General features: G+C 37.5%; 1 protein-coding gene across 1 annotated transcript in view; it reads left to right on the top strand.

The window, feature by feature from the left end:
* Positions 1-18,466, top strand: part of Ku80 — a 222,945-nt gene that overhangs the window by 100,916 nt on the left and 103,563 nt on the right. The window contains exons 8-9 of the mRNA XM_067153029.2: positions 4,661-4,800; positions 12,397-12,534. Of these exons, the coding sequence (XP_067009130.2) occupies positions 4,661-4,800; positions 12,397-12,534 (278 nt within the window). The remainder of the gene's footprint in view (positions 1-4,660; positions 4,801-12,396; positions 12,535-18,466) is intronic.

Genomic DNA, 18,466 nt, shown 5'->3' with positions numbered 1-18,466 from the left:
CGCAAGACATGTAGAATAAACAGGTTTGACCAATTGTATCTCCTGATTTTTCCTGATTTTCATATCAAAATCTCCTGATTTTTGGTTTTGTAAAGTTGGCAGGTATGAGCGTGGCAGTCTGCCTCCATAGTGTAACAGTTGTTTAGTTTGAATATTATGTAAGTATTTATTTTTAGAAACTAATAAAATTGCAATGAGCTACAAGTCAGGAGTCCTGGGTTTGATTCCCTGTTTGCCAAAATTTTAAGAATGACAGGAGGGCTGCTATGTAATTAAAAGGGTACATATAGCTTACCTCCATTGAGGGTGTGCCTGAAAGGGGCTGCACCTAGTTGAGATGAGAACACGAGTTTACTTTTTGTGAGTTTGACTATGACACCTGATGATGGAAATGTTTGATACACAACCAGTCTTCAGACTGAAGACTCTGCATAATTATATTAATGAAGAACCATCTTGATAGATCTTCAGTCTTGTTGTAGGGGGTGGAAGGTGGGGGGAAGGGACCAGAAGGGTAAAGGTGAATACAGGTGATGAAAGACTGGGAACACAGACAAACATAAAAAGAGAAAAGTAGCCTAACTGGTCAATACAAGTTATGAAACAGTATTTAGTGTAACAGATACAGTCATGTATAGAGAGATAGATACCCAAGTAGGAACACACATTACTGTAAAATACTTAAATGCAAGGACAAACCAATATAAGTAATCGAAAGGCACAAATCATTGAGTCAAGAGGGAATAACAGAAAGAAGAAGAAAGGACAAACATGAAAACAAAAAGATAAGTTTTCACATCTTACACTGGCATCTTCACATAGAGAGGTTTTCTCATCAATCCTAGTTCTTCCAACATCCCTTTCTTCTCAATTCCCAACAAACTCATTGCTGCTTCTACAACAGACTTCCCAGTAAACTTATGCAGAAATTTACCATTGGTTTGTTGCAACCATACTATAGATCATTCAATGTTAAGGAAACAGTATTGCTCTTATGGATCTACAAGGAGCGAATACAGCCCCTCTTTGATACCCATAATTCTTCATGATTAAGGAATATTATAATGAACTTGATGTTGTATTATGAAAGAAAGGAAGGATGAGGCATTTTCTTCCATACATTATAAAAGTATGAGTATTCTACTAAAGATTTTTCTATTTCATATGTACGTTTGCAGGGAGCAAGTACAATGGCAGGAACAGCCATCACTTTGTTGCCATTCTTCATTTTTCTTCTGTGTCGCTTTGGTACATGAATTGCACAATCCAGTACTCTGTGAACCACTGGCAGCTTATCACTATTGTAGAGAAATCGTCTGTTTGTATGTTGCATATGTTTCTTAGTTTAAATATCAGTATGTACTTGTCTTTTGTTAAGAAGTGTTATGGTAAGTGATTAATTAGCCTATGTGTGTGATTTCTTTTTATCATTAATACAGTGATTTATTTACTTTATGAATGAGACTGAGGAAGAAACAAAAGTAAACTGTGCTTAATGTACTTAATTATCTTCTCAAAAGAATCCATATAAAGGTCTCAGCTGGGTGATTAGGACTCTCGCGTGGTCTTAAGTTAAAATACATACTGGTTATGGCCCGCGATTCGCGTTAGTGCGTGCCAGGGGCAAAGTACGCGTTTCAGTCCAAGAAGAATACTGCAGATGCTTGTGGTGAAATGGACAGTGACTGTCATGAGGAATATTTTTACCGGGCGAGTTGGCCGTGCGCGTAGAGGCGCGCGGCTGTGAGCTTGCATCCGGGAGATAGTAGGTTCGAATCCCACTATCGGCAGCCCTGAAAATGGTTTTCCGTGGTTTCCCATTTTCACACCAGGCAAATGCTGGGGCTGTACCTTAATTAAGGCCACGGCCGCTTCCTTCCAACTCCTTGTCCTTTCCTATCCCATCGTCGCCATAAGACCTATCTGTGTTGGTGCGACGTAAAGCCCCTAGCAAAAAAAAAAAAAAAAAAAAAAAAAAAGGAATATTTTAAAAGAACATCCACTACTGAACCTGTCGCCAAACTCTGTCATTGTTCTTGACAATGCCTCCTGTGACAGCCTACGAAGGCATAGAAAAAGGAGAACCTGTGGTAATGGCTTCAAGAATATGGTGTAGTGTATGATTAGAACATGCTAAAAACAGACTTGATGACCTTTGTAAACAGTGTGCAAAGGAAATGCAATCATCACAAAATCAATTAAATAGCAAGAGAAAGTGGAGTCGCCATTCTTCGTTTACCACCATACTGTAAGAACTGAACCCTATTGAACTTTCTTGGGCACGAGTGAAGCACTATGTTACTATGAATAACACCACTTTCAGAATAATGAAGATGGAGAGACTCATCAAAGAAGGTTTCCTACGCGTATCTGTTGAAAACTGTTTGAACTCTGTGAAACACATGACAGTTATTGAAGTGTTCATGTGGATATCTGATTTAATCCAGGACGAAATGGAGCTTTTGATCCTTGCTGTCGGCAATGAATGTTAGTCAGATTCTGAATTAGAAGGGACTTCAGCCTGCAGCAGTGAAGAACTAACATTCATTGAGTACCAGAAAGTGGTTGCCTAATGACAGACATTTTGCTTTGGTTGTATCTTTCATGTTCTTTCACCGTACAGCAGTTGTGACTGAAGATTTTGATGCTGTGGTGTGCAGTGATGCGTCACAGCATGACATGTACTGATACAGAAATTTGCTATGATTTTTATCTGTGTTCGATTTTGTGTTTTAATTGTTTCTTAAATGCATTTTATTTTACCACTTTTTCGTACTTAATTGTTTCTTAAATGCATTTTATTTTACCACTTTTTCTTACAAGCACATTTAATTATTACATTTCTCTTAGTGGGGTGATACGACTGCATAGTAGTACCCAGCATTGCCTTGGTAAATTTATTAAATGCATCCCTCACCTCTCTATCCCATAAAATTGATCTGTTGTCCATTTTCTCCCAAAATTTGCATTGAAATTCCATACCGAGGTTTTGTAAGTGCAGAAGTTCACCGTTGTTGTGAAAATCAAAATAAGCCCACCCTCCAAACACCCCTACCCTAGATTTCATAAAAATAACTTGCAGCTTAGTTTCTCTCTTCTTTTATCTTCAACTTAAATACTGAGTTTCAAAAATGTGCCACGGTTTTCCTGTTATGTTGTGTTAATGTAAAATGGAACCCTTCTAAACTCCACCTCCCCTTGAGTTTAAAATAATAATTTGATGCTTAGTTTCTTCCCCCTTTTAACTTGAACTTAAAAATTGAGTTTCACCAATGTATGTGGCGCCGTTTTCCCGTTATGCTGTGAATACCAAAATAAGCCCCCTCTAAAACACACACACACACACACACACACACACACACACACACACACACTAGAGTTTATAAATATAATTTTCAGATTAGTTTCTTCTATCTTTTATCTTGAACTTAAATAATTCTGAGTTTCCTCAATGTATGTACTGCCATTTTCCCTTTATGCTGTGAATACCGAAATGAGCCTCCTCTAAACCGTCAGTCCCCTTGAGTTCATAAAAATAATTTTCAGCTTTGTTTCTTCCCCATTTCATCTTGACCTTAAATACTGAATTTCACAAATTTATGTGCCACAGTTTTCCTGTGATGCTGTTGATCAGAGCATTTCGATATGGCAACCCTATTGTCATAACAGCAATACTGTTTTCTTAACATGGAATGACCTATACACGTAATCAAGGCATATCATACAGAAAGAGCCTCCATGGCTCAGGCGGCAGCACGCCGGCCTCTCACCACTGGGTTCCATGGTTTCAAATCCCGGTTACTCCATGTGAGATTTGTGCTGGACAAAGCAGAGGTGGGACAGGTTTTTCACTGCGTACTCTGGTTTTCCCTGTCATCTTTCATTCCAGAAATACTCTCCAGTAACATTTCATTTCATCTGTCAGTCATTGATCATTGCCCCAGAGGAGTGCGACAGGCTTCGGAAGCCAGCACAATTTCCTATCCTGGCCGCTAGATGGGAGCTTCATTCATTCCATTCCTGACCCGGTCAGATGACTGGAAACAGGCTGTGGATTATATAGAAAGACAGGAGTACACTTCCTGCATCGAGACTGACTGCTTGAATAGTTTTGAAGCCTAATGAAGCTGGGAAATAGAATTAAGCTTGTTGGGGCTGAGAAGAAATTAATATTGAAGAATTGGAATTGATGATGTGAGAACCTGTCTATTTGAAGACAGCAGAATATGAAGTTATGGATGTATTGTCTTTATGTGTTTTCATGTTTATCTTTGTCTCCTCTTCTGTTGGCTGATCCTGATCTATCATTGTGTTTATCCTATTACAGTATGTGTTCCTACCTTTCTATATATGCCTTGGTGTGTCCTTTGTTCCTTTTCATTACTTATACTGTACATAATGTACTGAAATGTATAGTAGAACTTGAATATCATCCAGATTGCTTCTCTCACACACATTTCAATTAAAATGAAAGAGGCATTCCATGCTCATTTAGGTGGGATGGAATGTTTTTAATATCATTGAACGTTTAATTTTTTTTCTATACTCTTGCACAGTATACTTTCTTTGCCAAGTTTCTACTTTTGTACATTGATTTACTGTTATATTATTGGAATAAATTCTGTTCTTTTTTAATGTTATATAATAATTTTATTTTCAGAAACTGATAAAACTGCAATGAGCTACAAGTCAGGAAACAAATGTCTCAGTGTACTGGGTTTTACAAAATCTAGCAATATCCCTAGGCACCTCCTAGTTGGTGTTGGTGTTTATTATTTTATACCACAACGAGACAAGCCAGTAAGTAACCATGTAAATTTTACAATCATCTATGTAACTATCACTTATCAGAGACTTTGAACATCATATGCTGTGTGTTTACATCTTACTATGGACATGGATTTGTGTATTTAACTTAAGAAGGGACTGTACTGAATTTTCTGTCTTTGTTAATATTATTTTGATTTTTGAGATAGTTATTGTAGTCATATTTAAAATGTTGTTGAATTTGAGCAAATGTTTGGAAATTGACAGGTTTTTTTCAAAAAGTTATCTGTTTTCAGAATGCTCCAGGTGCATCAGTGTTTTGTTTTCTGGTTTGAAACTTGATTGTTCAGCTTAGGGAGGTGAAAGAAATAATTTATAAATCTGTGGAGGTTTTTTAATTGAAAGCTTATACTTTAGCAAATTTTTTATATTAGGTGGCATTGCATCTTAAAAACAGTTGGTTTTTTTCATGCAGTGACTCAAGGCAAGGATTTATAAAAAATTTCAGTGATTTAAAAAATGGGATACTGCATATTATGAACAGTATAAAGGCTGGTTGCACTTTTCAACAAAGTTTGAATTTGATTGGGTTAAAACAGGTTTGTGTTGAGCATTTTCAAAAAAAATTATACCTTTGAGAAAAAGTAAAGCTAGAGTTGGTTTGCCCAGGACATGAAGGTGTGATTTAAATGTCTTTACAGGGCCTACAATATTGGCCGCACATGAAAAAGAAGGTTTTTGTGGGGATGGATGACACCAACATGTGCCCCAAACACCAGTGTGTCTACTACTTGTTTTTGGTCTTTGTTCAGTCAGTCACTAGTGATTTGCATTTAGGGCAGTCGCCCAAGCGGCGTATTCTCTATCTGTTGTTTTCTTAGCCTTTTCTTGAATGATTTCAAAGAAATTGGAAATTTATTGAACATCTCCCTTGGTAAGTTATTCTAGTCCCTAACTCACCTTCCTATAAATGAAAATTTGCCCCAATTTGTCCTCTTGAATTCCAACTTTATCTTCATATTGTGATCTTTCCTACTTTTAAAGACACCACTCATACTTATTCGTTGACTAATGTCATTCCATGCCATCTCTTCAGTGACAGCTCGAAACATACCACTTATGATATAGATGTTGATTCCCATAGGGAACCTGAAATATTTCTCCCATGTCTTCCCAGCCCAAACTTTTCAAAATTTTTATTATGCTACTCTTTTGTCAGAAATCATCCAGAACAAATCGAGGTGCTTTTCTTTGGATTTCTTCCAGTTTTTGAATCAAGTAATCCTGATGAGGGTCCCATAACACTGGAACCATACTCTATTTGGGATCTTACCAGAGACTTGTATGCCCTCTCCTTTACATCCTTACTACAACCCTTAAACACCCTCATAACCATGTGCAGAGATCTGTACCCTTTATTTACAATCCTATTTATGTGATTTACCCAAGAAGATCTTTCCTTATACGAAGGCCATCCAATAAATAAGTTTCCTTATTTTCTCTGCAAACCAGTTGCCATGGATAGAGCCCTGCGCGGATGTACAAAATAACATCCGCACCCATACTTCCTTCTTCTGCATCTGCGAATGATTATCTGCATCCGCAAATGGTTATCCATGGATATTATAAATATTTATCTTCAGTATATTACACCCAAGATATTGAAACGGATAGATCTGTTAACATAATAAAATAGGCCTGACACCTGGCACGAGAACCCGTACAGTCACGGGTTTATGAGGGATTTTCTCTTGCTACAACTTCCCACGTACTGACCAGTCTTCCTTCCTTCCACTAATTGCGGGCAGAAGCCAGTTAGGCTTAGGTCAGATTTACGGCTTTATGATCTCAAGGCTCTGTATATCACCATTCTCCCATACCAATGTCAAGGGTCGCCTGACTACAATCAAAAGTAAGAGTATAACTGAGTGAAAATCAATAAACAGCATTATTTAAAAAATGATCAGCAAAATTATCCGCACTGGCATACAGTTTGTATCCGCCAAGACACTAACTTCACAGATATCCGCATCCGTGCAGGGCTCCAGCCATAGAGCTACCACTTGAAAGCATGTCCGCTTGTGAACTCCATTCTGTTATTCGCTTTTTCACGGTAAAAAATGAAACGGCTATCGATATTCATCGCCATTTAGTGTGTGTTTATGGTGAGGGGTGCATGAGCATTCAAATGGTTCGCCGCTGGCATTCTGGGTTCCTGAAAGGACAGAAAAATGTGCATGATGACGAGCGCAGCAGCAGGCCCATTACCGCTACAGGCAGTGCAATCATTGTTGCAGTTCAGAATGTGGCAGACGAAGATCAGTGCATCAGCATTGATGAGATAATGAATCGACTGCCTCCTGGTATGGAAATTGGATGCTCCTGTATTGGGACGATCCTGTCAGATGTCTTGCAGTATCAAAAAGTATCTGCAAGATGGGTCCCACATTTGCTTACTGATGCTCACAAGCACCAAAGAAATTTTAAACATTTAGGAATTTATCATTATTTCCATATGAGACATGTTTCGCCCTTCTAATTAGCATCCTACTTTGGCTTAGGTGGACATGAGAAAGTTCCGAGCAGGAACACCATTCTGTTATGGGTGAACAGTTCGTGAAAAAGTGGTTCAAGTGTGAAACCGAAGCCGCCTGGTAGGCCTCGTAGCGTCTGAACACCAGAGACCGTCCATGCAGTGAGACACGCTGTTACGCAATCTCCTCAATGTTTGGTGTGTAGGCATTCACGTGCTCTGGGACTCTTGGATCGCACCGTAAGGAGGATTTTACACACAGACATGAAGTTCCATCTGTACAAAATGGTGGGTGTTCAGAAACTCAGTGAACGTGATTGGGCCCACCGCAGAACGTGTTGTGAGACTATCCTGGAAGCTGTAGTAGCTGACACCAGTGTCCTGGCAAGTGATTAAGTGCACTTTCATTTGTCAGGCTACGTTAATAAACAAAATTTTCGGTACTGGACCGCAACCAATCCTCAACAGATCCATCAACAGATCCATGAGCGACCTCGCCACAGCGAGCATGTTACTGTTTGGTGCACTGTCGCTGATTACGGAATTGTAGGCCCTTACTTTTTTGAAGAGGAGGACAGAACTTTAACAGTAACATCGGATCGTTACATACAGCTGTTACGCAACTTCCTGCAGCCGACACTGACCGACTTAGGGAATCCTGCTGCGTGGTTCCAACAAAATGGTGCCACTGCACACACAGCCAGGGCGTCATTGGGTCTCCTCAGATAAATGTTTCCGGAACATCTCATCTCCTCACGGGGTGACGTTCCATGGCCAGCCCGTTCCCCTGACCTCGCCCTGTGTGATTTCTTTCTCTGGGGATATTTGAAGGATTGCGTCTTCCGACATAAGCTACGAACACTGCATGACCTGAAAGCTGCCATCCGTGAAGAAATCGAGGCAATACCACAAGACTTGCTCAAGCGAGTCTTGCGGAACTTCAGGGAGAGGCTTCAGAGGTGCATCGAACAGGACGGTCGGCAATTGGATGACATTATTTTCAAAATGCAGTGTGTATGTGATGCAAATGGCAAACACTACTCTTTCCACCTGTGCAATAAATCTTTAAATGGCTTGTTGCGTTGCCGCGTTATTTACGTTTGAAATTTGTCAGGTATTTCTGCTGCACCCTGTATGTTTAGGTAATAATATCAACTCTTTTAAAAAATTATTATTAAATATCTGTAGGTTCGTTGGTATAATACTTATAAAGGCAGATTATCATAAGGAGTTGTAACTTCCTCAGCTATTCCGGTATTTCATATAGATATCCGTTCAAACTATCATGAAAGTAATAATTTATTCAATTAAATAATACGATAAGCCTGTAAATTTCGATTTGAAAAGAAGTTAAAGAGAATACATGTTATTTCACTGGATAATTACTCAACAGTCTTTAGATTGTTGACGACCGTTTGCTGCATTCCAATGAGATCAAAGAGAATACTCTTACTGAGTAATCAAATACATGAATCAGCTGATTGCTGTATTCTGATAATTTGTAGACTTTGCAACTTAGTTTATACATCGAGTAATAATCAAATTCCTATATCCCAATAATATTGCAGTTCAAGTCCCCGGCATAGTTTTGACAGAAATTATTGTAGACAACCTTTTATTGTACAGCATTTGAGGATGATGATGCTTGTTGTTTAAAGGGGCCTAACATCTAGGTCATCGGCCCCTAATGGTACGAAATGAGACTAAATGTAATGACAAATTAAAATTCCAAAATCCTCCACTGACCAGAATTCTCCCGAATACTGGATACTGGCTGCACTTAAGCGACTGCAGCTATCGAGCTCAGTGATTTCTTTATCGCAGTGATATCAAATCCTAAGTGCCCAGAAGTAAACCAAGCATTGCTAATTTCTTTACAAGACGAGACTACCTTAGAGCATCTCCCACAAAATCGTCCTAATAGTGGAGCCAGAGTTGCTAAGTTGAAATTTGATCAAATAATAGAAAATTTTGACAAAAGTCAGGTCTTTGGAAGGATCACCGCTTTTGTATATACTGTAGAATTCCAAAAAAGAGGACTTCCATATATGCACTTGCTTATGATTATGACTACAGATGACAAACTTCGTCAACCAGAGGAAGTAGACAATTTGATTTCAGCTGAAATACCCAGCAACAGTGATTTACAGTTAAGAGAACACATACTCGAGTGGATGATTCACAATCCATGTGGAGAGTTAAATCTGAATTTGACATGTATGGTCAACAAAAATGGACGAACATTCGACTACCCTAAATCTTTTCAGGAAGCAGACAGCAGAAAACGAAATTATTGGCGACGCTATGACACAAAGTTGGACCCTCATAGTTCTGAATTTTCATACGAACATGCTGTTTATTGCAATAACATAATCGTCAAATAACAGGAGACAGTCCCCTAGCCCCTTACAATACATATTTACTGAAAAAGTTTAATTGTCATATTAATGTTAAGTATGTGGGGAGTATTCTGTCTGTGAAATATATTTACATATACAAGAAACAATGACTGTGCAGCAGTATAAGTTGTTGAAGAACGAAGAACAGTAATTTACAATGAAGCGAACAATACATTGAAGGACGGTGTGTCACACCACCAGAAGTAAGATGGCGATTATTTTCCTTTGAAATTCAAAAGAAAGTCACAGCATTCAACTCGTGAACATACACTTACCAAGTCGATATTGAATCGCAAACTTAGGAAAAGCTCAGGAAGATTTAGCCGATACTGGTCAGAGTTGTTTAACATTAGAAGCTTACTTCAGACACAAACATTGAACAACGAGAAGAGATCAATCGATTGAACGGACATTTTGAAATTGTATTGTATTATTACTGGCAGATACCTGAACATTTCAGATGAATTGGAAGATTGAGTGAATGGTTGCAGAGTTTGCTAGCTGCAAGTCATTGGTAGGATTCACAATGTAAATTAAAGTGCGCAACTGGAACTATACCACTTGCAATTGTTGCTTTACCATGTAAAAGATGCTACAAGTTTTAAAAACCTTCAAACTGTAAATGAAGTCCAGTATGAGACATACGAACAAATTTGCTTAGCTTGTGGTTTAGCCTACAACGATCAGCAATGGGTAGAAGGATTATGAGAATCTGCCCTATCTAAAATGCCCACAGCTGTGCAAAGCCTTACTTGCAGCTCGGCAAAATGGACAATCTACAGAAGATACAGTTGTATTTCCTACAAATTAAACACTGAAGCAACAGAGGACAGAAATTTCCGATACTGAGTACAAACGTTTGGCTTTGAGGACATTGACGATTACGAGAATGAAATAAATCATGAAATTCTTAAATCCAACCAATCAGCAGCACTGGGAAAGCAAATGATTCACAATCCATGTGGAGAGTTAAATCTAAATGCAACATGTATGGTCAACAAAAACGGGAAAGCTTCTCAGAGGGAAATAAATAGCAATCGTCAGTACCATACTTCGTGCAGGAAATGAGGCAAATGTTGAAATAAAACGTTTTTTCGTTGATGGTCCAGATGGCACTATGAATACACTTATCTATATATCTATAACTCTCTACTACATGCTTATTGGAATACATCTTAATGTAAAATAGATGGCATTTACCGGTATTGCATCCATACTACTCCCTAATGGCCGTACTTCTCATAAAACCTATGGACTCAAAGTATCACTAACACCAGAGTCAGTTTCGAGTATCAAACCAGGATTGTCCAAAGCCAGGAAATGAGCAGAAACAGATATTTTTCTTATGGGTGAAGCTCCTGTGCTTCCAAAATACAGATTGAATATCATAGATCAACTCTTATGAAGAGTTGCAAGTCTGGAGCTCCCTTTTGATTGCAAAGTGATGGTACTGGGAGGAGACTTTCATGAATGTCTTCCTGTAGAGCCTTGAACAAACAGAGATGAATTATTTGATCTTTCCATGAAAAGATGTTCTCTACAAGATGTTTACACTCCATAGAAAGATGCGTGTTGATTCAGAGCAACACCAAGTTGCTGAATATGTTCTAAAGCTAGGCAACAGGGAATTACCGCTGAATACAATGGAAGAAATTGAATTGCCACAGGATATAATTTCAAGTGACAGTCTTATTGATGAAGATTTTATACACTGCTTTGCCACTGGTAATTATGAAGGAATGGAAGATAGAGCAATACTTGCACCACTCAACAAAGACATTGATAGAATTAACTATGATATTACTGCTGAACTTCCCGGAGAGTACAAAAATCTACCATAGCTATGACTCAGTAGATCAACAACCCAAAGGAGCATTTGAACTTATAACTGAATTCTTTAATTCAGTGAACATTCCTGCCACCACATGAATTTAAATTGAAAAAATGCAATAATAATGCTATTATGTAACTTGGATGTATCAGAAATGTTATGCAACGGAACTACACTAATTGTAACAAGCCTGTGTAGTAATGTAATTAAAGCAAAAATCATCACTGGTGAAAAATCCAGCAAAGAAATGCATAATCCTAGAATCACCCTTGATTCCACAAAAGCTCATGTAGGATGTACCATGCAACAATATCAGTTTGCAGTAAGACCTGCATTTGCTATTATGTTGCACAAAGCGTAGGGCCAACATTTTGATTTTGTTGGTGTGGACCTAAAAACATCAGCTTTATGTGTGGTATGCTGTACATGTAATTTTCTAGAGTCAAGAGACCAAGTACATTAAGACTACTGCTACTGCAGGAGAATCCATGTCATTCTCACAATATAGTGTGGAAAGAGGTTTAACATTTATTTACATATTTTTATAATCAAGGTTGTACTCCTTTATGCAAACTAATAAATAGTTCGCATATTTTTTGTTTGAAATTAATAAATAACTGATTTTCAAATTGCTGTATTTTTTCCATGATCCTTTATTACTGTTCATCAAGCCTAAATTAAAGTTCACAGTGATTCCGAGCAAAGTTCGGTCAGCCAGGTACTCGACATAATAAGGCTTTCTTTACATTATGTAAAAAAAAAGAAAGTTGTTATTCCTATCATCAGAAGATATGGAATTGATGTGATTAATTATTCTTCTTTATTAGTGTTTCAGTTAAACCTAAATTAAACTTTTTATTTTCCAGGAAGTTATGCCTGCATTCTCTGCCTTTGTTCATAGTCTACAGGATTTGGGCTTGGTTGCAGTGGTTAGGAGGGTATATAACAGTGGCTATGCTCCTTACATTGGAGCTCTATTCCCAAAAATTAAAGACAGAAAAGAGGTAGGTAAACAAATATCTTTTTAAAAAAATTTAAATTTAATTTGTTCTTCCACGCTTTGCACTTGCATATTATAACCTTTCAATGGTCTCGAGGTCAAGTGCAAAGGAGCCATTGAAAGTTATAAGTAAAAGAGATCAACAGAAGCAGTGCATAAGTACACAACCAGTTGGAATACATCCAATCTATACGTCCAACTACGTACGTAAACCGAGACAACTTGCTCATTAAAAGGAAATCTAATGGAATGAAATCAGGAAATTCACAAGCTCAGAACCCCGTGGTATTCAGATGATTGAATTAAGAACATGAGTTGGGATACAAATGGAGACCAGCAGATGAAAGATCTCATATCAACACCTGTGAAGGAGAAATCTCATATGTAACATTCAGGTCCAGAAACCTCATGCGGCGGAGGCAATGGAACAGTTTGGAGCAGTGCAAGTTCAACCATCAAGAAGGCGTATGCGGAGTGACGGATCGTATGCATTTGAGAAAATAAATGAATAGCAAAATGTGTTCCTTTGTGCAGTTCCGTGAATGAAGAGAGCGACTGTGTGAGGCAAAGTTCCTCAAATGTCAAAAACATATGTAACGGAGATTACGACATAGTAATTTTAGTGTGAATCATAAAATGCGAACCAAAGTATTATTGTGATGTTATTAAAATGGGATTTTGTTTTATGACAATCTATGAAGAAAAAACATCGTAGAAGGTTGATTTGAGAATAGCTCTGATACATATTGAAAGGAATTGAGGAGATTATAAGAGTTTTTAAGATATCACAAGGTTTAAAAGAGCTCAATAACCAATTATACAACGTAAATATACGAAGGTGAGTTTAGTAAACGGATTTGAGAGTTTTAAAACTCTGTTTAGCACTATTCTAATCTGGTCTGTACAAGTTTCAGGGTGGAAGAACAACGAAACTGGTTATTATTATGATGAAGGATCCAACTAAAATGGAGATGTGTGCCTAAGTCGAGACTGGGATCCTGATGGGTTCAAGTTCTGCTGGAGTGGCCACAATAACATGAAAACAGGTGTCCATAGTTACCACAGTCTAAAGGATGGGATGAACAACAGAGTCTTCGGATGTTAAGTACCCAAGCATTGTCTTCCCTTATTCTATTTGTAGAAGCTTATAGTAGTGTTAGATTTGTCATCATAATGCGAGTGACTTTTTAAGAATACGGCTTGAGTACACTAACGTGTCTGTCATTATGTATCTGTGTGAAGTGTTGATCTACTCATTGGTAAAAGTGAAATTCGGTCTATCGTCAGTGTCGGGTAGTAAAGGAATACAGGCGCGATTATATTTCATCTAATGTCCTGATACTGTCTAAATAATATTGAGAATCTATTTGCGATGAGATAATATCGAGTGCTGTGTAGGTAAGTTCAGTGAGTGATCGTAAGTAATTTATGTCAACGTCGAGATCCTCTTAGAATAATTTATGCCGCAGAATAATTTAATGAAGTGCGTATATGCTGTAAATGATATGATGATTTATATGCGTATAGTTGAGGTTCTTCGATACCTGCGCTCGTATATTTGAATAATGATGTAGACATGGTGCACATTTTTGATGAGATATGGTAAATATTAGGGTCGTCGAATATGTTATGATAAGATATTGTGATTATTATAAGAATGTGGTTTGTTGAGATTGACACTACGGTAACGTGGTAAATCTTCGAGAATGTCAATGAACCTAGGGTAGTAATGTTAAGTGAAATGTTCATCATGTGATTTTCAAGATTTTGAATAGGCAAGCGGAATAATGTGATGCTAGTATCTTCAAAGGTATCCCGGAGAGATTAAATGTTAAGCGTGTAGAAATCATCAAAATACAAATTTACGGCACAGCATAGAGGTAAAACGGATATATTAGCGGATGAATTATTAGGATCTTCGGTAAATGACATATCTAAACAATAAAGTAAGTTGTGTTAGGAGGTTAATGTCACCTGATGAAGTGCGTTGGCATTCCAGGTAATTGCTTGCTGTAGTTATTTGGGCAGTAGAGTTATTTTCAGGAAACACTGGAGGAGAGCAGATGCAGTACAGACCTTCCAATATTATCGTTTCATTGAACATGCCAGTAGTTAGATGTTGTTGATTTTCAGGTACGGCGAAGCTGAATGTTCCCGATTAGTATGACAGCACCATAATTGTTCATTTATTGAATTTATTTGGGTCCTTTTGGATGATTAACAGATAATTATATTTTTCTTATGCAACGTTAGGGAAACTAACCGTCAGAATATTCAAGTTGTATATTAGATAGGTAGACAGTTAAATGATGAAACAGATAGAACAGGGGAAGGCAGACTATGGGCAAATATTGGCTCAGATAAATGAACAAAGTGAATGACTTCATGATTGGCAGATTTTCGGAACTGTTAATAATTTCATTATTTGTGGAAAATGTTTCAGATATTGTAATGAATTATTTAAGAGTTTAAAAGTTAATGTCAGATAATGGGTTTTTTTTAATGTGTTTGCGGAACCAACTAAGATTGATAAGATGTGTGTTACTTGTAATTCTCCATCATGTTGTATAGTCAGATGATTATTATTATTATTATTATTATTATTATTATTATTATTATTATTATATTTTCCTTCATGATTACTTAATTAAATGGAATATCCTTCCAAAACTTTATTGCGATCTTTCATTCTTAAATTACAATTTAAGAGCCTTTATATAGTTAGGTAGGACGTGGAAATTACTCTGTTTGAGCTGATGTTGGAAGAGATTTGACTGGTACTCGCCGAATAACCATGCTCGTGAGTGGAGTTTCTTGTGAACCGTTGATACTAGCCGAGGTTTAATTGAAGAAAATCATATTTCGAACCACCCACATCCACGAACAGTCACAATATGCACTGTTGCTTACGAAAAGAAAAGGATGAGCGCATGATATTATAAAAGTTCCTTGCAGGTATGGTTTTCTCAGAAACAAGTCATATAGAGATGGGAAGATGGAAAGGAACATGTAACATGATGAACTCAATGAGAGTAGGAAGAGGGAGCAAGAGAAAGGGGAGACAAGGACCCACATGAAAACACAAAAGGACAAGGACAATCTCCACATCTTCAAATAGATAGGCTTTCTCTTCAACAACACTCGCTGAGGTACCATCTTGTCAGATCTTCAATCTTGACATGGGAAGTTGATGATGAGAAGGAAGGCGAATAAATACAATGAAAGGGAAGAAACATAAGATAAAGATAAATACAGATAGTAAAAGATTAGGAACACAGGACAAACACAAAAGGAGGAAATGATCCCAAGGGACTAATAATGTTAATAAGGCCCCTCAGTGAGTGTTTTGATGCCCGGCCTGCTGATGAAGCTGGGAAGCAGAAACAATCACATTGGGGACTAAGAAAAAATGGATGTAGAAGAACTGCAATTGATGAGGAGAGAGCCTATGTATTTGAAGATGGCAGTAAATGAAGACATGGTGATTTTCAAAGACCTTTAATGTTTTCATGATTTTCCTTGTCTCCTCTTTCTGCACTCCTTTCATTGTGTTTATCCTATTATGTGTTCCTTTCCATGTTCGTAGCTCTGTATGGCTTGATTTTACACTTGTTTGTTCCTTTGCAGTATTTTTCTTGGAAACAATTGAACCTATAGATAGGAATCAGTTAAATTTATGTGTCACGATTTCATGAAATGGTTCCATTTCTGTTTGTTTTAACACACAAGTTCATATTTTCCTCTATGATCCCCTGAAACATATTTATGAATTGCAATATAAAGCAAAATTCTGTATTAATGTGAAAAACTAACTGCTTTGTAGTTTTAAAATGAGTACCAGCATTTTATTAAGAGATAATAATTTCATATTTTCCGTATTGAAGTGAGTTCAATATTGAGTTAAAAGAAGGTAAGTAATGGTTCCACCTTTCAATATTATTAAAATAAGAAATGTAAGTTTACATTCCTATTTAATTAAAATTGGTACTGGTTTTGACCAATATTCATGGTCATCATCAGCCAATTACAAATAAGTGTAAAACAATGCATAGAAAAATAAAATGCAAAGTTTAAATAATTCTGTTTGATTTCTGCTGATGAAGCACTAAATCTTTAAGGAGCACTGTGCTTTGAAATATAGCCCAAAAAAACACAAATAAGATGCACAGGTAGAAATGAAGTTTAGATAATGCTGTCAGATGCAGTTTATGGAGCACTGTGCGTTGAAATTTCAAAGTTATGTAGAAGTCTAAAGTCAAATACGTATTTTTAGTTGTAGTTTATGAGGTACTGTATAATTTTAAGTATCAGTAATGCATGTCTATGAAGAAGTCGTAGATCAAATACGTTAATAACTTTCTTGGAGCCAGGCGGTACTGCGAGCACCCTCCCTTTAAATTGCCAGAGCCGATGAGATCGGCTTTTAAATATCCGTTCGAAAGTTGCCAGAGCCGATTACATTGGCCGGCTGGAAATTCTATGATATACATAATTTTGTGGCAGTCTATAGTCACGTGCATACTTTTGTGACAATCTGTAGTAAAGGGGCTACAAGTTATTGTGTGCCTGACCTTGCTTTGGAATTTCTAAGAGGGTGTTCTAGCTTTCACAAGAGTTGTTTCCTGTGTTTACAAATACCGCTAACCGGTCAGTACAAGATTGCTCCTTGCAGTGAGTGGATTCTTGACAGCAGAATGGCAAGTGGTTCACATGATATATTTTCAGCAGGTATTGATGACGATAAATTAATGGAATATTTGGAACAATGCGAAGTGAACGCGGATGATTTATCGGATAGCAATAGTGAAGTTAGTTCAGAGAGTAGTGATGAAATTAAACCAGACACGCCCCCGGGATCACCACAGCTATAGAAGAGGTGTTTATTTGTTTCTAATGGCAGTAAAGCTACTGTGAATACTGTTGTTGATGAAACTAGTGATGATGATGATGATGTCTCTGGAGAACATTTTTTGGAAATTTCTCCCAATGAACCTGACAATGTTCCTCAGCCTCCTGTTTCGTTCATGGAAATTCCTGGACCTAAACATGTCCCTCCGCCTGATTCTCCGCCCATATCATACTTCAATTTATTTTTCACTTTTTCTCTGCTAAACCTTATAGTCACAGAGACTAATCGCTACGCTGACCATCTCCTTACTTGTAATGAACTGTCACCCAATTCCCGCTCTCGATGTTGGAGACGCACTACGATTAATGAAATAAGGGCATTCATTGCTGTCATCATGAATATGGGACTGATAAGAAAACCTATCATTGTTTCGTACTGGAGTACTGTAGACCATTTCATTACCCCTTGGTTTGGTGAAATGTTCTCAAGGAATAGGTTTCAGCTTCTTTTGAAATTTTTTCATTTAGTTGACAACAGTATGCTTTCTCCTCCTTGCTCTCCAAACTATGATCCCTGTGCTTGATTCCAGCCTCTTGTAGATCATGCTAATAGGCTATTTAGACATCATTATGCTCCTCATCAGCAACTTTCCATAGACGAAAGTTTAGTTGGAACTAAATGCCATACACAACTACTCCAATACATGCCGAATAAGCACCATCACAAGTGGGGGATAAAATAAGTATTGTGTTGGTTTTTATACCTACCGAGGAGCAAGATCCACTGAAGACAGAAATGAAATCAGAATTAATGCACTGGCCTACACTGTAGTGACCAAACTCATGTCCCTAGGGAATTATTTTATGAAAGGTTTTCACGTTTACGCAGATAATTATTTTACGTCAATCCCCCTTGCAAAACATTTATACTCACTTGGAACATTTATTACCGGCACTATACGAAGAAACAGGAAGGGACTACCAGATGCTGTGAAAAAGCCATTTAAATTAGTTTGTAGTAAATATTTCAGACAGGGGCCAATTTTACTAGTGGGATCCAAACAGAAAAAATCTCAGAAAAATCAGGT

Source organism: Anabrus simplex, chromosome 8 (genome assembly GCF_040414725.1).
Source record: "Anabrus simplex isolate iqAnaSimp1 chromosome 8, ASM4041472v1, whole genome shotgun sequence".
NCBI classification, from domain to species: Eukaryota; Metazoa; Arthropoda; class Insecta; order Orthoptera; family Tettigoniidae; genus Anabrus; species Anabrus simplex.
The sequence above is the reverse complement of the archived record's forward strand: the minus strand, read 5'-3'. Positions and strand labels throughout refer to the sequence as shown.